At 38.9% G+C, this 25,120-nt stretch overlaps 1 protein-coding gene across 1 annotated transcript; it reads right to left on the bottom strand.

Moving 5' to 3' along the window:
* Nucleotides 1-1,700: 1,700 nt before the first annotated feature.
* LOC109938890 lies at nucleotides 1,701-25,120 on the bottom strand. Its single transcript, XM_020537190.2, has 3 exons — nucleotides 24,449-25,120; nucleotides 9,351-9,467; nucleotides 1,701-3,791 (listed from the first exon to the last, which is right to left on the bottom strand). The coding sequence occupies exons 1-3, from the start codon at nucleotides 25,107-25,109 to the stop codon at nucleotides 3,667-3,669; spliced, it is 903 nt and encodes a 300-aa protein (XP_020392779.2). The 5' UTR covers nucleotides 25,110-25,120; the 3' UTR covers nucleotides 1,701-3,666.

Raw genomic sequence — 25,120 nt, 5'->3', positions numbered from 1 at the left:
CTCTGTTATAAACTAAAGCATATAGTAAGAGCTGGGCATATGAACTGTGCATATAGTAAGAAGGCCCTATTCCTTTGGTTGAGAGGTCTATAATCAGGATGCAAATCTAAGGAGTAACCTTTCTCTCAAAGTATACAGAAACTGTATAAAATCTCATTAGGTCCCAACTCTAGTTTTGGTCACCACATGATAGTATTAGAGGTGTGATGAAATTAATGAGAATGTTGCTAGACTTGAAAATTGTAGTTATTTGGTCTATTGTTTATTCCTCATATTTGTTTTATTTAGAACTGAGAGACCTAAATTAAGTGGATAGCAATTAAGTGAATAAGTCATTTAGATAGAATGGATAAGAAGGCCCTATTCCTTTGGTTGAGAGGTCTATAATCAGGATGCAAATCTAAGGAGTAACCTTTCTTTCAAAGTGGTGGGGATTTGTGTCCCATTGCCTCAAAGGGTAGGACAGCCAGAAATCAGAACAAACATTTAAAAAGTACTTGAGTACGCACTTGCAGTGCCATAATCTATTGACTATTGACCAAGAGCTGGAAAACTGGTTTAGACTGAATGGTTCATTATTCACTGGCATGGAAATAATAAACTGAATGATTTTCTTCCATGTTGTAAATTTCTATGATTCTCAGTGCAGGTATGTGGTAACTCGCTGATTGACCATCATTCATTCACAAGTGCTTAGAAAATAAACATTGACAGACCACAGGATAACAGCATTTTAAATGAATCTCACCTGTTGTTCTATTGCACACATACTTGCAGCACAAATCAAGGAGATCAACTAATGGTGAAAACTCCGATTTTTTCCATTCTTATCTCCAGATGCACTGCAGTAGATCGCAGCATCCAGAGATTGGCAACTGAACATACACAGTTCAGCTACTCTCTAGTCAAACCTGCTCAGCCTTTCAGAGCCTAAAATTTAAATTTCTAATTAACAAGATATAGAGTCCAAGAAGGAGATTGATACAAAAATACACAAGCTAAAGCCATATGGCCTATTAGGTAGCCAAGTTAGTCTATACTGTCAAATTAGTATCTCCAATGTCTTCTTCTCATCCAGCTGTAATTTCAAATATCAAAACTCAGGAAAAAAAAGTTTCCAGTCCTAAAGAATTAAGTTAAATTTACATGTTCACAGCTTGTTCAGCATTATTGACTAAAAAGGGAGCCATAATTTAATCGGGGATAGGCTGGAATACAGTTGCAACCAGAGCTGCCATAATCTTATTCAATGGCATAGGAGGCGACAGGGAATAAATGGCCTACTACTGCTCCTAATTCATATGTATGTACCCATCCTTTCAGCCAGCCTCACTTACAGTAAGACAATAGGACTGCCAACTTCTTTGAATAAAAGCAAAATACTGCAAACACTGGCAATCTTAAAACAAACACACAGAATGCTGGAGAAACTCAACAGGTCTGGCAGCATATGTGGAGAAACAGAATCAACATCTCAGCTCGAGTATGACAGTTCATCACGTTTTGAATTTCTGATGAACAATCATACTGAACGTGAAATGTTAACATTCGGTTTCTCTCTCCACAGATGCTGCCAGAGTTGCCAAGTTTCTCCAGCATTCTGTGTTTGTGTGAACGTCATTGCTTTGGTCAGATGTTAACTGCTGGATAATTCATTTTCATCCTTTTAACAAATTCATAAAGATTAGGACCGTAGTATATTTAAGAATCAATTTCATTTATTCTTCAAAACATACATTTAGTATTCCATACAGAAAGCAAGCCTCATGTCTGAAACAATTCTTACAGAGAACACCTTGCGAGAAATTGAGAGTGACATACGGAGTTATGTCAGCAAAGAGAAACTTGTGTCAAATATTGTAAACTATTTGATACCTTTTTTATTGTCTGCATCTATGATTGATGTATTACGACCATCCAGTTGTTGAAACATAGCTGAGGATTTCATGACTTTGACATCATCACTGCTTTCCTAGCGCCATTGCTCCGTTGTGCAAAATCCTTTGCTGTGTGCTATATAGCAATATAACACATCTCATAGTGCAATAGTCTTGTTTTATATTATCCACTGTTGTGATGAAAAGTCTGTGTTTCAACCCTAACAACTTTACGCTTGCATTCCATCCATCTTATTTAATAATCCATGTGTGTATCTTCACAATACAACGTCTTCAGTCCTGAGGCTCTTCCTTCTTAAATTTCTTCAGCACCATTGAGAAAATAAAGATTTGATTTTCAAGAACACAGTTTATAACAATCATATCTAAATCACTGGTCTTTCGTTCCATATATAAACAATACAAAAACATTAATATTTTTATGGTGTCTGTGGGTTAAGCAAATGATGGCACCATGCTATCTAGAAATTCAATATAAAACTGTCAATGTCAATGTCAATGAATACTGTCAATGGAATATAGATGGATTGAAAACAGCAAGTTTATTTGTAGGTGGATTCTTTCAATTAATAATTTCCAATCAATTAGTTTATAAAATTACGTTCATAAACTGTTTTATAACTAAGTTTAGGTTCAATGTGATCAGTTCTGTCGACTGTCTTACAGTAAGGCTCAATGGTTTGATTGGTGGATTAAAGGAAAGCTTGAAAAGAATGTGCAAGATATTCATACATAAAGCCAATGGCAACAGCCTCTGACTAAACCACGAATAGACCCTGAAACTCCTGAAATCCTAGAAAAGTGTTGTCGTACACCGTTGTATAAAAAAAATCAATTCTAAGTTGATCATTCTAATTGGCATACCTAGATACAAAGCTGATATGTTTCACTTTGCCATAGAAAAGAGTCAGAGGAAGACATGGAAGTCTTAGCTACAAGTACATGAATATGACTTTTGGGGAAACAGTGGTGTAGTTGTAATGTCACTGGACTAGAAATCTAGAGATTTAGGCTAATGCTGTGGGGGACAGAAAATCTGAGCAGTGTTTCCTCTGAAATTACAAGTTTGATCAGATTTGTCATCTTGAAAATAAGCAATCATGTGCTCCTAAAATAGTCCTCTGAAGTTATATAAGACAATGTTCCATTTCTTTGATGAGCAAACAAATCAGAACATATGGAATAAACTCAAAAACTTCAGCAGCAGATTGTAGGAAAAGCTTGCTGATAGGCATTATATGGATAAAGTCTTTTAAAATATTTAAAATGTTACAATTATGAGTTTCATTGATATGAAACTACCAGCTTACTGGATAGACGTTCATTCAGGTATATTAGGTTTAAAAAAACAAGCACAGTTAAAAAAGAGATTTTAAATATTTTCAGACAAGCCTTATCGATTTTGCATATTTCTCTTCTTCTGGCAGAGGTCTTCCATGAAGATTTCTCTCCTCATCATAACCAGCATTTCTTCCAATATTTACAGCTGGTAAATTCATTTAAGTGAAAGACAAACCTAAAACCAAAATGCACACACCTTTTGATCATAGATTAAATCAACTGTGAGAGCTACTAAACAATATTTTAGATTAGTCTGAATTAAGTATTTGTTTGGATAAACTAGACTAACAATTCTCCACAATCAATGTGCTGAAAAAAAATCACTAAATGTCATATCTGGAAAATCATTTAATTTGTTTTTCTCAGCAGGTCATGGTTCTCCTTAATAAACATGTTAACATAGAAAATCACAGTTTATAAAAATCATTTAAACTTCTGTTTCCATATTCAGTCCATTATTTCTGCTAGAGTCAATCTGCAAGTCTTTTTTACTGCCACTAACGGTGGATGGACCCACTGTCAATTGTTGTGAAGCAGACTTCTTGGATGTTCCTAAAAAGTACAATACAAACATCAAAAGCATAATCTCACAATTATTATTTGCTTTAAAGCCAGAAACAAAAGTTATATTTTCAATGAGTTGAATTTGTCAATATGAAGGTCAGTATAGCTCAGAATGAAATAGTTTCATTTAGTTTGGCAGCAAACAAATACTTTAGTTACAATACAAAATGATGCAGAAAAGTAAAACTCTTTCTATTCTACTTTAGTTTGCTTCAGTAATGACACAGAGGACCAGCTGGATTAGTTAATACCAGTCAGTCATTCTGTTGGCACTCTGTCAGATAATAACTTGTATGCTAGGAGCACATACTCATCAGAAATTGGATGAAAATAACCCAACCCTCTCTACAGAGGAGTTTACAGCAATCAGAAAGTCAGAACATTTAACCCATCATTCTGAATTTGATTTGAATGCAGTCTTCCTCAAATTCCAAAGTTATTCTGAACAAAACACGTGATGCATTATATGTGAAATTTTGCCAAACTTTTGGACAAAAGTTCACACTGCTCTTTTTGGATTACTACATCTAGATAATCCCTTTCCTAGAGACAAAATACAGAGACAAAAAAAAAGTGCATTTAATATTCTTCTCATGTCCTCTGCATCTTCACACAAGTTCCCTTCTTCGTCTTTGATAGATCCCATTTTTTCCTTAACTATCCTTTTGCTCTTTATATACTGGTAAAAGATCTTTGCATTTTCCTTTATCTTGCTTGCTAATTTTTTTTGTGTCCTCTTTGATTTCCTTATTTCTATTTTTAAACTTGATTCCTATACTTTCTATACTTCTCTAGGCCATCTGCAGAGTTGAATTTTTCATGATTATCATAAACTTTCTTTTTCTGTTTAAGCTTCTCCTATATTTTTCTAGACAACCCTGAGGTCTAGATTTGGCAGTAACATTCTTATTTTTGGAGGGGACATGTTTGCTTTGTGCCCCAAGGATCTCGCTGTTTAGTGCCTCCCTCTGGTTTACCAGTGGATTATCCTTTAGCAGTCCTACTGAGTCCAACTCAGCCAAATCACTTCTCAGTTTTTTATAAAATTTGCCCTCTCCCACTAAATGCTTTTACTTCTGATTTCTTCCTGTCCTTTTCCATACTGATACTAAAATTTAACTGAATTGTCATCACTACATCCCTGATATGGTCATCCACTGTCAATTTACCGACTTGCCCACCTTCTTTTCCCAAAACTAAATCCAGAATTGCATCTCCTGTCATTTACCTTGTAAGATATTGTTTTAATTTTTTTTCCTGGATCCAGTACATGAATTTTTCACCCTCAATGCTGCTTATATTGTTTCAAACCCAGTTGATATTGGGATAGTTAAAATCTCCTACTATTATTGCCCTCTTATTCTTACAGGCAGAAATTTGTCTAAGTACATGTTCTATCTCCCTCCCACTATTTGGCAGTCTGTAGTATACTCCTAGTAATGTGACTGCCTATTTTTTAAATTCCTAAATTCAATCCAAAAAACCTCATTTGTTACCCCATTTAGTATATCATCACTTCTCACAACTGTAATTGATTTTTAACCTATACTGCTAACCCCTTTCCTTTGTCACCCACTCTATTCTGCCTGAAAATTTTAAATCCAGGTATATTGAGCTGCCAATTCTGCCCCTCCTTTAGCCAGGTTTCTGTTATAGCAACAATATCATGCTGCCATGTGTCTATCTGTGCCCTTAATTCATGTCTTGCTTGTTACATTTTAATGCAAGAAGTATTAACTGCTCAAACTGTCAATTTTCTTTGCTGCATGCTTTTTAATCCTTATTTCTTTCGGACTTGTTGAACGTTATACCTCCCATTTCCTGATCTGAATCCGACCCATCTAAGTCTGCACTTTGGTTCTCAACCCCCTGCCATACTAGTTTAAAACTTCACCAACGTAACTAGCAAAAGCCGGTGAGGATACTTATCCCATTTCTGCCCAGGTGCAACTGTCAGACTTGAACAGGTCCCACGCGCCCCAGAAACAGTCCCAATGCCTCAAGAATCTAAACCCCTCCCTGGTACACCATTTCTCCAGCTATGCATTAATTTGATCTATCCTCTTATTCCTGCTTTTGCTAGCACGTGGTACTGGGAGTAATCCTGAATTACAACATGTGAGGTCCTGCATTTTAATTTATCTCCTAACTTCCTAAATTCAATTTTCAGGTCCTCATCTCTTTGTTTACCTAGGTCATTGGTACCTATGCATACCACTGACTGTTTACCCTCCCACACCAGAATGTCTTGGAGCTGCTCCGTAACATCCTTGACCCTGGCACCAGGGAGGCAACATACCCTCCTGGATTCACACTTGTGGCCATTGAAGCATCTGTCTGTACCCCGTACTGATGATCCCCTATCACTATAGCCCTGCTGCTCATTTTCCTCCCTTTCTGTGCAGCAGAGCCACTCGTGCTGTCATTAACTTGGCTGATGCTGCTTTTGTCTGAGAGATCATCCCACCCCCGCAACACTATCTAAAGCGCTATATCTGTTTGAGAGGGGATGACCACAGGGGACTCTTGCACTTCCTTTGAGCCTTTTACTTCGATCATCATCCATGTCCTTTCTACTTGTGGAATCCCCACCTGTGCTGTGACCACCTTGCTAAATATGCTGTACACAACATCCCCAACATTGTAGATGCTCCACAATGAGTTCACTTGCAGCTGCAGCTCTGAAAAGTGATCAGCTAGTAACTGCAGCTGGACACGTTTCTTGCAGATGTAGTTGTCAGTGACACCAGAGCGCCCCTTATTTCCCACACTGAGCAGGAGAAGCACACCACGGGACGGAGGTCTCCTATCGTGATCTCTCTTGATTAACTTAGTTACTCCCTTTAAGAGAATTTAATCAAGATAGGGACCGTCCTTCATTTCAAACACTACTATAATCGAAAGTCCCTACCTTTATTTAAACTAATGTAATATGCTTTAAAGACTGCCAGAAAATATTGCAGGTATCACTTACCAATTGGCTGTTACTGTTGGGACTGTGTCACTTTCTGAACTGCTCAGACTAAGACTGAGAAGCACACTCAGTCTTCCAACCTCCCTGTCTCACCTAACTCCATTTTCACCCAACTCCAAAGCACTTGTTTAGTCAAGCTGCACTGAGGTTCCCTCCTTTTTAGGCCCCCAAAAACAATGCTTCTGAAATGGATCAAACAGTTGTTCAGTTAACCAGCTTCACCTGAGAGTGACTCAGCCGACTCCTGTTTCAGCTCCTGTGACTAAAACTATACCCAGGGGTCTCTGGTGTGGTGGTAGAGTCTCTACCCCGGACCAAGAGGCCCACGTTCAAGTCCCACCTGCTCCAGAGGTCTACAATAACATCTCTGAACAGGTTTATCAGAAAAGTAGGTTAGATTAAAATAAAACTACACCCAATCAATCAAACAGAGCATCTTTTAGTTACTAGATTAAATTATTAATGTAGCTTGGAGATTAGCCCTAAAATTAAATTTTAATTACCACTTACCCCTTGCAACTTTACCTTGAAACTGTTTTCACCCAATTCCAAAGCAACCCATCAAAATAATTGGGCAAAATAATCATGAAAGAGTAAGCATTAGAGGAGTTGGAATCCTTGAAAGTGGACAAGTCGCCAGGGCCGGATAGATTTCTTTATTCATTCATAGGATAAAAGCGTTGCTGGCCAGGCAACTGCCCATCCCTAACTGCCCAGAGGGCACTTAAGTGTCAACCACAATGCAGTGGGTCTGGAGTCACATGTAGGCCAGACTTGGTAAGGATGGCAGTTTCCTTCTCTAAAGGACATTAGTGAACCAGATGGGTTTTTCCTGACAATTGGCAATGGAGTCATGGTCATCATTAGATTCTTAATTCCAGATGTTCATGGAATTCAAATTCCACCTGATGTCTATCTTTCCCAGAATTCCAGGTTTTTAATCCCTTCAAACAGATTTCTGACCCAGTTACAGTATCAAAACAGCTTTCAGCAAAGTCACAAATGACATGCTGTGTGACTGTGACAATGATAACCTATATCTCCTCACTCTTCAGCTTTTCATACAGTTCAGCACATCATTATTCTCAAACACTGATTGTATTCATCTGGTCCTGTTTTTATCAATCCGGATGAAGTCATAGTCTGTCAGTCTTCTGTTCCCACTTCCACAACATCGTCCCTGATGCTCCCCGAGGATCCATCCTTCACCCCCTTCTATTTTTCTTATTTTCATACAGCATCTCAGTGCAATCAGATCAGTTTTCACATGCAGGCTGACAATATCCAGCTTTTACATCACCACTTCCTCTTCGAGTTTCTCCACTGTCAGTGAAGGATAAGAGTACTCATCAGATATCCATTACTGGATGAAAAGAAATTTCATCAATTCCAACAATATCTTTCCATTGTCTGCAAAATCCATTCCTCTTCCTGACAACTGTCTGACACTGAAGCTGATAGTTCGCAACCTTGGTGTAATATTTGACCCTAAGATGGCATGCAGATATGGACGCAAGCCCATCAAGAATTTTATTCCCACCTCTCTAACATTGCCTAACTCTTTACCTACATCAACCTGTTAGTAAAACCATCATTTGTACCACCCTCAAGTTTAGATTTACCTATTCCAACTTACTCATGGCTAATTTCTCTAATTCTCCCCGTCATAAATTTAAGGTCATCCAAAACTCTAATTTCATCTCCACTTGCAGCAATGTTCTGTTCAACCATCGCCCTGTGCTTATTGATCTATACTGACTTCTGGTAATGCACCACCTCAATTTTGAGATTCTCAACCTCATTTTCAAATCACTCCATGGCTTTGCCAAATAAGGGTGGGCAATTTGCTGCAGGTCCACAACCCACCTACATGCTTATGCTCATCTAATTCTGGCCTCTTGAGCATACTCATTTTAATTGATCTATTCTGACTTTAATCACCACTGGTAGACAAGCCTTTAGGGGGCGTTAGTGTAGTGGTAACGTCACTTGAGTAGTAATCCTGAGTCAGACATTTATGGTCTAAGGACATAGATACCATGATGGGAGTTGAACCCAAAAGAATTTGGACATACCTTTAGCTTCCAAGGCCCGAAGTCCTGGAATTCCTTCCTAAACATCTCAACTACAGTTTCCTCATTTAATCTGATCCTCAAAGCCCATTGCTTTGACAAGCTTTTGATCATCTGCCTGAATATCTCTTTAGGTGACTTGATGTTAAGGTGAAGCAGCTTGAAACTTTTACAATGTTAAGTATTATACAAACGTTGTTCTTCCTGTATACAGATTCGGTAGTAGTCTTAAATGAATTGGACAAATACTTTGAAGGAGAAAAGTAATTTCAGGAACATGGAGAAAGATGGGAGAATTGAACATGAATTGGATTGTTCTTTGAAAGATTTACAAACTCAAATGGGTTAAATGCTTTCCTTTCATACTGTACAATTCTATGAAGGATGTTTGAATATTCCATTTGGTTTAGAAGTACCAGACTACCAAACACAAGCAAATGAGTATGTTTAAAATTTTGTACACATTTTAAAAAAAAAGAGGCAGTGTCATTTTCCACGTACCTTCTTGTTCTATACAATTCCGAATGTTATTAACTTGTCTGTCCTCTATACGCCTTCTGGTATTCCTGAAGAAACAGTGAATTCTGGGAAAACATATGCCTTGTCTCTTCCTCATATCTGCAAGCAAAATAAAAGCTCCTTAGTTTCCAGTTTCACCAAAGACAAAGTAATTTACTGTCCTGTTGACGTAACGTTCGAGGAAATAAAAACATTCCCGCTTCCCTGGCAGAATCATAATAAGCAGTGGTATACATCCCTACCATTTTATTACTTACTAAGGAGAACAATGATGAAAGTAGAATTAAATAGACAGAATTAAACATTAAACTTAAACAATATTGGAAATATACAAATACAGAATTTTCACAAGTACTTAAAATCTGCATATTTATATTTTTGGTAGACTCCATTAAAATCTACAAAATTTAAGCTTTTAGGTATAAAGAGGGAACTGAAATTACGGGGTGTGTAAGATCAAAATAACTGAGTGTAGATGTGATAAATGAATGAAGGTTTCAGCAGCAAATGGTTACATGTTAGATGATGTGATGTTCCAGTGGTGGAAGTAGGCAGCTTGTGTAATGGGAAAGATATGGAGCCAGAAATTCATTTTAGATTCAAACAATGAAATCAATTTTGGGAACAATTTTGTTCAATATAATAGCAGCAAGGAAGTGAGCTGGAATGTGGAATTGTACCAGAAACCAAAAGATAATGTGTTTTCTTTCCCCCAACGTTTAGTTGGAGGAAATGATGATTCCAAAATTGGAAATTAGAGAAGTAGCTTAGAGGCATTGTAGGAGTCAAAAAAAGAGTGATGGAGAACGAGCATCAATATATATGTACCGGTAAACTCCCTGAAGGGCAAGTTTAATCCTTTATTTCCTCTTAGGAACCAGAGTTTCATCTGGTCTTTGTTTAAAGATTTATTCATGCTTGCATGGGAGACATACATATTCAAAAATGCCATACAGCTCAAATCTTTATTGCAAGAACAAAAGATTTTATTCTATTTTTTAGATAAATTTGCAAACAACTATCCCTACAAGTAACTTCCAACAAAAGGTTATACTTTACTCACCCATCTCTACCCAAGCTGTTCGCATAGTTCACATTAGTTAGCAGACATTATCCAAACAAGTTCAAACTAATACACGTGATTATATTATCCACATATATTCAAACTAAGACATATCATTATATTATCCAGCCGTATCATTACAAGTTTACATTTCCTAACTGCAGTATCTTTGTTATTACCAGCAAACCTAGACTACTTTTTTCCCCTTTCAGTCCCTCCTACTGCCTATACTGTGTAATTTTCCTTTCATCTAGATCTGTGGATGATGTAATGAGAAAGCAAGCATTTAAATGTTGGAAAAAGTAGATCAGAATTGATCAATGACATCTGGGCTGAAGGGAGCCACTGCCATGATGTAATGGGTGTCATCAGATAAGCAAGAGTGAAACCAAATGAGGACTGTTCCAGTAAGCTGGACAACAGAAGCACTGTATTGGTATCATCGTTTATCTAAAAAGGCTAGAAAGAGCACAGAGATGCATAATAGACTTCAGCCAGTCTCACAAAGGATATTATTTGCATCTTTATGTGGTTGCAAAAGAGATATGAAAGGATGAAAATTGATTGGGCAAATCCAAATAAAAAGTTTTGGGTAATAAAGGTCTTTGGAAATTGAGATAATAGGTGGTTAAGTTTTTCACATGTGAGATTTTAACTGGCTACATAATGTAAGAGAAATAAATGAAAAAAGGACATTTAGTTTAAGACTCACTTTTGGAGCCTGAAATTCCAATGAAATGGAACCTTCTTCACACTTTGGTTTTTTTTTAAAAAAAGTCAACCATGTGCACAAAAGAACTGCAGATGCTGGAAATTACTAACAAAATCAGAAATTGCTGGAAAATCTCAACACGGTTGGCAGCATATGTGGAGAGAAGGCAGAGTTAATGTTTCAGGTCCAGTGACCCTTCTTCAGAATTGCTGGAAAAACTCAGCTTCTGAAGAAGGGTCACTGGACCTGAAACATTAACTCTGCTTTCTTTTCACAGATGCTGCCAGATCTGCTGGGACTTTTCAGCAATTTCTGACCTCATTTTAAATTGTGAAGTAAGCTAATTTACAGTTATAGAGGTGTGCAAACTATCTAAAAATATACATGAAAAGGGCCCGTGAAAGCCTTGGTTTCACCTATTGCCTCAATTCTTCATTTTCTATCAACTTTCTATCCATGCTGCTTTAGAAATCACTGTGATGTTTTTACTTGCTCTCTTATCAATTGAAAAATGAGAAAAAGTTATTTTGCTGATTCTGCTGAATATTTCAGAACATTTTAGAGGGAATATTTGAAAGCAATTTGCTTATAGTCAGCATTACAGCAAACATCCTCACTGACTTGTGCCATACCCCGTTTTGCATGTTGACAAACAGCAAACAGCTCAAATCTGACATGGTGTTATTGTAGCCTTGCAGAATACTCCCTCTTATGTCATCATTCAATGACTTTAAAATAATTTTTAAAAAGTAATGATATATATTTTTTGCATCTGATTCAGTTAGAACCATAATTAACTAAAGTTTTCACCTGCCATTTAGTTCTTACCATTTCAAGCTCCAAAATAAACATGTGCTGTGTGCATAAAGAAACAGCTGAAAATGACAAAGGGAAACTTTAAAAATTATCTTTGAATCCTGTCTATATTTTAAAGTGTATGCTTTATTCCATGTCTACAAAAAAAAAATACTGGGACAATTAGGATTGTGAGATGTCATTCATAGGCATTGTTACAAGATTGGTTCATACAGTTTAAAATATTATCAGTTTTCAAAAAAATAAAATTTACAGAATTTTACACCACTTCTTGTGCTTCAGTCATCACAGGAATAACCCAATAATGTAGATTGCTATGCTAATGGATCAGTAATCCAAAGAACTACATTAATAATCCAGAGCTGTAAAGTCAATGCTGCTGTGAAGGTTGGAGAATTTATAGTTAATAAATTAAATAAATAAATGATATAAAGCTATTAGAGGTAATAGTGGCCATGATCATATTGCAAATGAAAACCCATCCAGTGTATTAATTCCTTTTAAAAGAAGAAAATCTACGACCTTACCCGTTTGGCTTATGTGTGACTTCAGATCGACAGCAACATAGCTGTCATCTTTAAAAATTCATTCACATGGTATGGCTGTCACTAGCAAGGCCAACAATAACAATCCACCCCCAGTTGTCCCTGAGAAAGTGGTGGGGAGCTGCCTTCTTGAATCATTGCAGTCTAGAGGTACAGTCAAAGTGCTGTTAGAAAGAGTTCCAGGATAGAGAGTGCCAGCATGGTGGCACGGTAGTTAGCACTGTGAGTTTCTTTCCAGCCTTGTACGACTGTCTGTGTGGAGTTTGCATGTTCTTCCCATGTCTGTGTTCTGTTTTCTCCAGGTGCTCCAGTTTCCTCCCACAGCCCAAAGATATGCAGGTTACGGGGATTGGCCGTGCTAAAAACTGCCCTGTAGAGACCAGGGATGAACAGGTTAGATGGGTTAGCAATGGTAAAAACCCCACGCAGGGTTACGGGGATGGGGTGGGGCTGGGTGGAATGCTCTTTGGAAGATCGGTGCAGACGCTCCACACTGTAGGGATTTCTAGGATTCTGACCCAACAAAATCAGGATGCTGTGTGTATTGGAGAGAAATTTGCAGGTGGGTGGTGCTCCCTTGCATTTGCTCTCTTTGTCTTTCTAGGAGTTACAGGTTTGGAAGGCATTGCTGAAGGAGCTTGCTCAGCTGCTGCAGCATCTTGTAGATAGCATACTTGCTGTCATTGTGCATGAGTGGTGGAGGGACGGATTGTTGAAAGAATTGGATGGAGTGCCAATCAGGCACAATGCTTTGTCTCAGATGGTGTTGAGCTTCTTCAGTGTTGGAATTGCAAGCATCCAGACATACGGAGATTTTTTCATCACATCACTGACTTGTGCCTGACAGATGGTGGGCAGGTTTTGTGGAATTATGGGGAGATTTATTTGCCTTTGACATGCTCTTTTAGGTACAGTATTTATTGCTGGCTCAGTTTAGTACATGATCAATGGTAATGTCAAACATGTTGATTGTAGGTCATCTAGTAATTGTAATGTCACTGAATGTCAATATTTGATTCATGCTTGTTGCAAGTGGTTATTGCTGGGCACATATTATGTGAATACTCTTTGCCGGTTATCAGCCTAAGCCTGGATGTTGTCCAGCTCATGCTGCATGCGAACACAGACAGCTTCAGTTTGTGAGGAGTTATGAGGAGTCTGACCTACGTTGGAAAGAGTCATTGATGAAGTGGGTCAAGATGGTTTGGTCTAGGACACTAGCCCCAGGAACACCTACACCTCAGTCCCAGGACTGAAGCAATTAACGAAATTCAGGAAAAGTCCTTAAAAAGCATCTTCCAAACCCACAATTATTGACACCTAGAAGAACAAAGGCAGCAGAGACATTGAGAACACCAGTACCTGGAAGTTCCCCTTCAAGCCACTCACCATCCAGACTTGGAAATATGTCACTGGTCCTTCAGTGTTACTTGGTCAAAATCCTGGAATTTCCTCCCTACTGGCATTGTGGGTCTACCTAAAGCACATAGATGCAGGGATTCAAGGTAATTCGCCACCATCTTCTCAAGGGCACCAGGGATGGGCAATAAATGTTGGCCAAGCAAGCAACACCCATATCCGACGAGTGAATTAAAAAAAAAAACCTCCTACATCTTCTTATAATCATCTTCCTTTGTGCTTGGTAGAACTCCACTGACTGGAGTCTTTTCCCGAATTTCATCAACGCTGCCTTTGCTAAGGCTACTTGATACCACACTTGGTCATATGCTGTCTTGGTGTCAATAGCAGTCACTTTCACTTCACCTCTAGAATTTAGCTCTTTTGTCTGTGTTTGACCCAAGGCTGCAATGAGATCAGGAGCTGAGTGGTCCTGGTGGAACCCAAACCAAAAAGCAGTGAGCAGTTTATTGCTGAGCAAGTACTACTTCATTGTACTGTCGGTGACACTTTCTATCACTTTACTAAGGATCGATAGTGTATTAATGGATTTTAAATTGGCCAAGTGGAGTTGTTCTGCTTTTCGTAGACACAACATGCTAAAGCATCTACCTGACCAATGAAGAAAATTGCTAAGTGTTGTGGCTGTTCTGAAAAAGCTTGCTAGGGGTGTGGCTAAATTTTTTATTAATTAACAGAATGAGGACGTAGCTGGCAAGGCAGCATTTATTGCCCATCCCTAATTGCCCAGAGGGCAGTTCGGAGTCAACCACATTGCTGTGGGTCTGGAGTCACATGTAGGCCAGACCAGGTAAGGATGGCAGTTTCTTTCCCTAAAGGACATTAGTGAACCAGATGCCTTTTTCCAACAATGGACAATGGATTCATGGTCGTCATTAGATTCTTAATTCCAGATATTTTATTGAATTCAAATTCCACCATCTGCCGTGGCGAGATTCAAACCCAGGTCCCCAGAACATCATCTGGGTTTCTGGATTAACAGTCCAGCGATAATACCACTAGCCATCGCCTCCCCACTCTGCAGCACAAGTCTTCAGTATCATTGCCAGAATGTTGTCAGGTCTGTTTGCATAGTCCAACTAAATTGGCCCAGCAAACCTCTCAGCAGTGTCAAAAACACTACAAGAAATATAATCCATACGAACTGCAGTGGTTCAAATGGCTCACCATCAGCTAAAAAGACAATAAGGGATGGGCAATAAATGCTGGTTTGTCAGGCAAGCCCACACCATGAGAATGAATTCGAGTCAGACATTCATACAGTACAAAAACAGACGCTTCGGTCCAACCTGTCTGCGCCAGCCAGACATCCCAACTAACCTAGTCCTGTTGGCAGCATTTGGCCCATATCCCTCTAAAGCCTTCCTATTCATATATCCATCCAATGCCATTTAAATGTTGTAATTGTACCCACCTCCACCACTTCCTCTGGTAGCACGTTCTATACAAGCACCACCTTCTGCATGAACAAGTTACCCTTCAGGTCCTTTTTTAATTCTTTCCCCTCTCACCATAAACCTATGCCCTCTAGTTCTTGGCTCTCCCACCCTAGGAAAAAGACCTTGGCTATTCACTCTATCCATGCACCCTCAATTTTAGAAAATTCTGCAAGGTCACCCCTTGGTCTCTGACACTCCAGGGAGAAAAGCCACAGCCTATTCAGCTTCTCCCTATAACTCAAATTCTCCAGTCTCGGCAACATCCTTGTAAATCTTTTCTGCACCCTCTCAAGTTTAATAACATCTTTGCTATCAAAGGACATCCAGAATTGTATGCGTTATTCTAAAAGTGCCCTCACTAATGTCCTATACAGCCACAACATGATGTTTCAACTCCTATACTCAATGTTCTGACCAACAAAAGCAAGTGTGCCAACTACCTTTCTTCAACATCCTGTCTACCTGTGATTCCACTTTCAAGGAACTATGCACTTGTACCCCTAGGTCTCGTTTGGCAACACTCTCCAGGGACCTACCATTAAATATACATGTCCTGCCCTGGTTTGCCTTACCAAAACGCAACACCTTACATTTATCTAAATTAAATACCATCTGCCACTCCTCGACCCATTAACCCAATTGATCAAGCTCCCTTTGTAATTTTAGATAACTTAATCATTGTCCACTATACAACCTATTTTGGTGTCAACTGCAAACTTACTAACCATGCCTCCCATAGTCAGATCCAAATCATTAATGATTTCTGTGTTCTGTGCTGACTTTAAATGTTGTTGCCAGATTCAAAGGTGTAATTTCAGCAGAAATTGACAATTTCGTCAGCAATATAACTTCAAAATACAGTCTGATTTCAGGATCTTTTAGCTGAATTTAATCATTTCCACAGCTATCTTGAGATGATTTTAAAGTGGAAGAAGTTATAGCATAGTGTGGAATTTGACGTACAATGGCAACAATCAATCATTTATGCAGAAACTTAAATAGAAAGTCAAAATGACACACACAAAAATGTAGAAATACAAGTCACAGGAATTGCTCAAGGAAATCCTGAAGTAATCAGGCCCTGTGGACACACTTGTTTTCCTACTTTCTTCAAGTAGATAACTCCAGAAGAAAAATCTAGGGAAGGACTGAGTTTACATTTGTAATTTAAACATTTAATAAAAGCTGAGAAGAAAACGTATACAAAGGCACTTTAAAAATGATATATTACTCTTTATAGAAGAAAAATAAAATAAAACCTAATAAACCATTTTGGACCAATTTCTGAACTAGGACAATTACAGCATACATTTAATATTTGGAGAAGTAATAAAGACTTTTAATTCTCTTCCAAAATTAAGACTGTTGGAATAAAACAGGAATTCTGTTATGCATTTTAATTCAGAGTCATAAATCATGGAAATTAAAAAGTGGTCAAAATTAATATGTTGTAGCATCTCATTCTCCTTTTTATTAGTCCACTCAAGCAGAAAACAATGGAAACATTCAGGTCAGCAGCATCTGTGGTTGTAGCATTTTCAGTTTTGTTTTAGATCTCCCAACATCCAATTTTCTGCTTTCCTAAACTTAAACAATTCTTTATGTTCAAAACCCACTATGACTAGATCAGAACCATACTAGAAATATAACTCCGGAGGTGGTATCATTTAAATGAAGTTCAGTAACATCAGTATTGCCCTTTCCTAAAAACTTAGCACAGAGGAGCAGGCTGAGTTTTTACTTAGGAGAGTGATGCTATGTATAAGTAGAAAAATAAAAGAGAATTTTCAACTATTTTCAAAATCTCTCTCATGGTTTAGTTGCATTTCCAATAAATAAACAAGTAAAGTCCTGACAATCTGAATGGAATTCCAGCTGGTCCCTTCAAATTACTCAATTCCATTAAGTATACAGAGCACGTTATTGACCACACATTAATCATTAATGGTGAGTAAGCAAATAAGTAAAGTCTTGAAGAGTTAGATATTTAAATGTTTATTCTGTGAATTTTGGTTTGACGTTCATTTTCTGTACAATCTAAAATGACCAATTGACCAATGAACCCATTCATAAGTCCACTCCTTTCTGCATCTCAAATGAATAATTAGGAGTTTGGAACTGACAGGAACAGCGCTAGGGCGCAAATTCTGCAACCCAGAATTTAAGAACCAAGATTTAAAACATTTAATTCCTTCATGGCCCTGTGTTGCATTTAATGAATATCATGCATCAAAGAAGCTGCTACAGCTTTGCTTTAATTTGAATCAAGTTTTCTTCACTGACTTGTTTTTAAAACTGTAAGTTTCCAATTACATGTCAGTCACTCTGAGAAAAACAAATGAAAAGAATAGAAAGAAAGAGTTGCACTAGTTAAGGCTCCAGAGAAATTACAGAGGACCGATGGTGGTACAGTAATCATTCTTGATTATGGTTCTTTAGCAACTTGTCTCAGTGACTACTGGAAGATCTGTACCCTAATGGTTCACCTCTTCCTGCAACGTGCAGCGCCATAGTTCTGATATGGAAGAGATAAAGCAAAGCAAAAAAGTCACTGCAATTTCCAAACAGTGGGTTCTGAATCTCAGCTGTTATATCAAGGAAAACAATAAGTGCACGCATTTAACTTTTTTTTAAAACATGTGGTATTTGCTTCATCTGTTTCCTACCTTCAGTTTTGCATTCTGTTAAACGTGCTCTGACCTCTGGTTGATGGTACTACTCAGGTTCGGTCTGTGGTGTGGTCCTGCATGTTGCAGGAACAAACAAATCTATGTGTGACTCCCCCACATCATCTAATAGCTATTCCAAGAGATAATATACTGCTCAATTACACTCCAGCATAATTCCTTCTTTCAAGAAAATAAACTGTATGTATTCATAGTCAGTTAATATGTCCTTAAAATATCACTCTCTGGGCTTTGCACACCCTGTTGCTTCGGGTTTGCATTTAGCAAACAAAAGATGAGAAGGTTATTAGTACGCAGTGTGAATTTGTAACAGTGTTTCCTAATCCCACAATTTCCAATAGCCCTTGTTTCGTGATATACTGCTATTTCTAAATGTCCAAAGAGATGAATTGCATTTTCCCTTGAGACAGGTGATAACATTACTGGAACAAAAACAGAAGTTGCTGGAAAAACTCAGTAGGTCTGGCAGCATCTGTGAAGAAAAAAATCAGAGTTAACGTTTCAGGTCCGGTGACAGTTCCTCAGAACAGGTCCCAAAATGTTAACTCTGATTTTTATGCTGCCAGACCTGCCGAGATTTTTCAGCAACTTCTGTTTTTGTTCCTGACTTATAGCATGCACAGTTCTTTTGGTTTTTATTTGGTAACATTGCTGGCTAGATTAGCTTATTTATCATAATAGGTTCTCAAGTGCTGAAGATTTAGTCTGATTGTAACCATCAAAAGAACATCAGCTACTGCTAATGACTTTTCAGTGCACTGGCACATGATAAACAAAGCCAATAAGTGCAAGAAGCTCATTCGTGAAAAAAAGTTCTCTGAAGGCATTTAAAAATTTCATATTGACTATCTGCACAGCTTAAAATATTCCTTACGAAAATGTTCACTCTCAACGATGCTTTTTTGCAAATATGTATCATTAAAAGGGTTAATTTCATCGTTTCCAATGCTCCAAAGGTTCACCTCTCCCCACCACACCTGGTCAAAATTTCCAGCATCTTTTAACAATCATTCCACCCTTTTAGTGGTTTTCAGATGATCATCATCAGCAAGGCTCAATCTGACGAATCCCTTTCCCCAAATTCTCAAGAACTCCATCTATTGATTTTCCTTGATTTTAAATTAAAGTTGCACCTCTTTAAGAAAAGGATCCTGTTGGGTATTTAAAACAAGCAGTTTTATCTGATTCTCCACAGCAACTGTGTTTCTTCTTGTCCGACTGGGGTCTATAGGCTACTCCTACCAATGTTTTATTTCTCACCTCCACCCATACAGATTTTACATCTTTCAATTCAAGATAATTTCTTGCTATCATACTTATTCCATCTCATATCAACAATATTATACCATTGTTTCCTTCTTGACTTTCCTTTCAAAAGGTCTCACACCCCTGAATATTTAGTTCCTAGCTTTGATCTCCTGCATGTGTGTCTCTGTAATGACCATATCTATTAATCTGAATTTGTGCCGTGAATTCATCTATTTTGTTACAAATACAAGGTGCATTTAAGTAAAGAGCCATCAATCTTGCCTTTTCTACAAACCATTTTTTTCCCTTTTGATCCTATTTGCTACTGTTTTTCTATGTTTGTATCCTCTGTCCCCTCCTATCCCACTCTGGGTATTGTTATCCAAATAGCTGCCCTGTAATGCTGCAATATTCTCTTGCTTTGTAAGCCTACATTGCCCCTCTCCCTCTAAATAGTTTAAAGCTGTCTCGACAGCCTAATTTATTAGATTCACTAGCATTTTCTCTTTCAATTTTCTTTCCAGCTGTGTGGACCTACAAGTTCTGTGCACTGCAATGACTTCTGAAACTGGAAATCAATGCTGCAGTTGACATGCCAACACTAATCGCATGGATGGAACCTTGGAATGGCTGAGCAGACATCCTGATTAGAGGGAGTGTGGAGTTGGAGGAACGCAGCAGGCCAGACTTCCTCTGATGCTGTCCAGCCTGCTGTGTTCCTCCAACTCCACACTGTCTTAGCTCCGACTCCAGCATCTGCAGTTCTTGCCATCTAGAGTAAGTATTGTTTGCTATGACACAGGTCCAAGAAAAGATTAAGTGAAACCCATCCCAGACAAGCTCCCTTCTACTCCAGTAATAGTACAAGTGCCCCACAAATTCAAACTCATTCCTCCACAACAATCTTTGAGCCATGTATTTAACTCTATGACTTCATTTGCCTGCGATTATTACCTGGAGGTTCAGCTTTTTACTATAGCTCCTGACTGTTCTAACTCTTTCAGTAAAGCCTCATTTCTCATCCTACCAATGATGTTGGTACAAGTCTGGATCCCTCCCCTCCCTCTCCCTCTCCAAGTCCTTCTCCAGTCCAGAAGACATGTCCTTAACCATACAATCTTTGGGATTTCTGCTCTCGGCTGCAGAGAACAGTATCCTCCCAATTATACTATTGCCTACCACAACTACATAGCTATTTCTACCTTCCTTCCTCAGCTTGAATGTCTCCCAGCACCAAGGTGCTGTGGTTAATTTGTTCCTCCCTACAGCCACCACTCTTGCAAGAATCTTGTAACTGTTAGACAATTGCAGGCCCAAGGATCCTCCCTTTTAACCGTCTGGGTCCTCATACCTTCCTCATTAGCTGTCACACCCTCCTATCCGTGTTCACAGCCCAATTTTGCATTACCTAATCTGAGGGGTGCGACCACACTCTGGAGCAAAGAGTCCAGATAACCTTCTTTCCTGATGTGGTGCAATGTCTGCAGCTCAAACTTCAGCTCAACTCAGATTCAATGTTTCTTGAGCAACGTGCACTTGCTATAAATAGGTTAGATCTGGATCACATTGGTATTGAAAAGCTTTCACATGTTGCAGCAATAACACATCATTTGTCCTGCTGTAGCTATCATATTTAATTTGATTTACATGCTAATTCCTTGAGATTCCCTACTCTTCATCTTTCACTGTTTACAAACTTTGGAAAAAAAAAATCACCGGTATCAATCGTATATGCAAGCAGTTACAGTTAAGAAAGAAGAAAAACACTGGAGACTTCAACCACAGACTGAGGACCTAACTTTCACTTGAAAGACTAGATACATTTACCAGTACTATTCACCAGTTGGCTTCTTTCTATACACACGTTACAAACCATAGTTTAACATCGCTCCATCCCTGCTCTCACTGTAGGTTGGCCTTTTGATCCATGCCTTTTATCGTCGCCCACTTACCTCTCACTCTGGAGAATTTATTTTTTGCAGTCAACCCAAATTGAAGCTTTTCTGCCACCATTGCACCGAATTTCCACTTTAAATAAAATTGCCAACAATAGTCAGTAACTCACTTGGCCTTCATTCCACACTGGTGCAGTATGATAGCATGCCAGGGGTAGCAATGGGTTTTCCTAGAAATAAGATGCTAACTGGTGGAGCTCCAATTAAAGACTCTATGCATTTCAAAGAGAGGAAGCATGCAGTGGATAGAATTAAATGATTCCACAACTAATAGATCACAACAAAATTCTGCAGACCTGCCTCATCCAGTCATGAACGATGGTTGATGGTTAAATTAATTGGAGGAAAAGGTTCCTAAAACATCCCATTCTCAATGACGGCACATCAGTGCAAAAGAAAGCTGATGCATTTGTCTAAGTGAGGTGCCAGTGACTGACACGGACATCAAGATAGCACTTGACAGTATGTTGTATCAAGGAGCCCTTGCAAAATTGAAGTCGGTGGGGATCACAGTGAAAATTCTGGTTTGAAGTCATACCAACGAAAGGAAGTTGCTGAAGATATTCTCTGTAGGAATTTCTCATCTTCAGCTACTTCATCAATTACCTTCCCTCCATCGTAACATCAGAGATAGGATGTTCACTGATGACTACAGTGTGTTCAGTTCCATTTGCAACTCCTAGAATGCTGAAGTAGTCTGAATCCACATGCAACTAGACCTAGACAATATTGAGGCTTGGACTGAAAAATGGCATGTAGGATTTGTGGCATACAAGTGTCAGGCAATGGCCATTTCCAAAAAGACAGAATCTAACCATTTCCCCTTAAAATTCAACAGCATTCCTATTGAATTGCCCACTATCAACAACCTGAGGGTTACCACTGAACAGAGGCTTAACTGGACCAATTGAGTAAATATTACTGTGGCTTTACTTTGCAAGGCTTGCCTATCATCCATAAAGTAAATGTGATAAAATTTTGCCTGAAGACTGTGACTCCCACAACCCTCAAGAAGCAAAGAATCATCATTTTTAATAAGCACTCCACTCAACACTTTAAACACTCAATCCCTTTGCCACCAGTTCAAGGTGTACAATCACAGTGCATAGTCAAACCGTGTACAATCGGAGATGCACTGTAGTAACTTGCGATGGATTCTCTGACAGCTTTTCCATATCCACGATCTCTGCCATCTAAAAAAAAGCAAGAGCTGCACAGGCACGGAAATACAATCACCTGCAAGTTCCTCTCCAAGTCACACACAGTCCCGACTTGAAACTATATTTCCATTCTTTCCTGAATGCTGAAACTCCCTATCAGCACTGTGTATCCCTACACCAGATGGGCTGCAGTGGTTCAACGTGGAAGTTTCTTACCACATAGATTCATCTCAAAAACAATTAGGAATGAGTAGCAGTAACCTTGTCAGCAATGTGCACATCTTGAAGACAAATAATTAAGAAAAACTGACACCAAGCCAAACAGAATGACTTAGGACAAGCAAGGTTTCCCCAAATAATTAGGTTTAAAGACAATTTCAGAATAAGACAAAAAGTGAGCTGAATTGAAGAGTTTAGGGTGAGGACCCCAGAGCTTAGGGCCCAAAAAGTTGAAGGCAAACTAGAATTGGTGGGGCAAAGGAAGTGAGAGTTGAACCAGAAGGACTAATGATACAGATATTCTACAAGAAAACGGGTCAGCGGAATGCAGAGTGGAGAACAAAGCGTTAATCTTTCACAGAATCTCGTTCTGAGGAAGGGTCACCAGACCTGAAACATTAACTGTTTTTTCCTTCACAGGTGCTGCCAGACCTGCTGAGCTTTTCCAGCAACTTTATTTTTGTTGTTAATCTTTCACTGCTGTCTATTAGACTTCTTCCTTTCAATGTTTTTGAATACCTTACTGGCTCTACATATCCTTTATCTTTCTTCAGTGTTCCTGTATTGATCTCTCCTTTTTGGGGGGCTGGTATCCAAAACTTACCATTCTGACATCAAGCCTAACTTTGTTTAATGAGTGAGATGTTAAATTTGCATGGGCATAGGGACTATAACTTCTTCTGGACAAAAACACTCTTATACCAGTTGAGTGACAAGATCCTAATCCACTCGTAGCATACAGGCTTGTTAATGACAAAAATATACTCAAAATGTTCTTTTAATGGTCTGTTTATTCAATAGTATGATACTCTTATTTTTGTTTAATATCGTAAGTATGGTGTTGTGTTCAATGAGAAAACTATTCTTATATACTGTTAAGGTTACACATAGATAACACAAGCAGTTTCTACTGAACACACTAACAGTAAAATATAAAAATCCAGAGATTACTGCCCAATTTACTCATAAATGCCAAGAAAACCTGCTCCTTTATGAGCTGCACAAAAATGGTTTGTATCTGGCTTCCTATTCAAGGAAGTGTATGAAGTTTCTGTAGTGACAGTGCTGGCATGGACTAAACCTGTTACAAAGAAAACTAGGTTAGTTCAGTCCAAGTACCGTTTCAACTTTAACAAGCAAACACTATCTCGTTTCTTTAGATATTAATTATTAAGATATTTATTTTTAAAACAGTTTTTGACCCTTTTTCAATCCAATCTTTCATTTTTTTCTTTTGCCCTGTCTACCTGATTTGACATTGAATTCCCTATTCTGACGCACCCGCTTTGGCTCAAGAGCAATTCTTCAACTTTATTAGAGATACACAGTTTCTCCCCCGTGTAAACTTGTATGTGTGTGTGTGTGTGTGTGTGTTGGGGTGGGGGGTGGAAGTAATGCTGCTCTGATGTCTCACTAACGGTAACTGACCTTGCTAAACCGGACTCTAGTAAACACACTGTTCAGTCACCCTGCAAGCGAGATCCAGTGAACTTTGTGTCTTAAAATCTGTGTGCCAGGGACATGAACCTTCGAGAGGACAGCAAAATACGTTTGGGATCACTAGCGCCAGACAAGTTTTAGTAGGTAGGAGAACAAAAGCTATGTCCTTTATGAAATGATAGAACAAAAAACGGCCAAGTGGCCCAGACTGGTATTCCTAGTACAACAATGCATTTGTGGCTTATTAACTACATTCAGTGAAGGTAAAGGCCCGGGGGAGGGGTAAAAATCCACCAAAAACAACGATAAATTACAATTCCACACAGAAATGTGGTATACGACAATACCCTGAATTAGGCGAGAGTCTCACTAGGTACCTGCAGTGATGCTCGAAACAGCTCGAAGAACAACAGAGGTGGTCTTTTTCAGCTGTAACATAGAGTCTGGCTGGCTGGCTATGAAAGGAAGAGCCTGCACACATTCACCGGGATGCCGATGAAAAACTGTCCGCAGGTAGTAGTCGATCAGGCGAACGGCAATACTCAGCTCCCCGGTAACAGCGTCAGCGTGGACTACCCCAATGAGAGCGGGTAAGTCTTCCCAGGAGCTGGACCTCTGCCGGACATCCTTCAGGAGCTCTCGGATCACGAGATCGTTCTGTTTATTACAGATGAAATCTTGATGGAAGAGAAAGAGAATAAGCCGGGCTTTGATCCTCCTCTGCTCCTTACTCCCATTAACCATGTGGGTTACCTTGCTGGAAGATTCTAATAAACTCTCCAATTCTCGCTCCTTATCGGGCTCAGATTTCTTGCATTGCGGCTCCATCGTGTGCTGACTGCTATCCGCCTCTGACAGTTTATTGCAAAGTTTCCCTGAACCTGGAAACAAGTTATTGACGAACTGAAACATGAGGTCCCTGCTCTCGCACACCTCCCCAATCAGGAAAATATTCTCCCTGCCTCCTATGGCTTTGACCAGCTGCTGGAATTCCCTCTCGGTCCAGTCTGGATCCAGGTCCACGTTCCCTCCCTCCATCTCAGTCCTGA

The sequence above is a fragment of the Rhincodon typus genome, chromosome 13 (genome assembly GCF_021869965.1).
Source record: "Rhincodon typus isolate 14 chromosome 13, sRhiTyp1.1, whole genome shotgun sequence".
Lineage (NCBI taxonomy): Eukaryota > Metazoa > Chordata > Chondrichthyes > Orectolobiformes > Rhincodontidae > Rhincodon > Rhincodon typus.
This window is presented reverse-complemented; position numbering and strand designations above follow the sequence as displayed.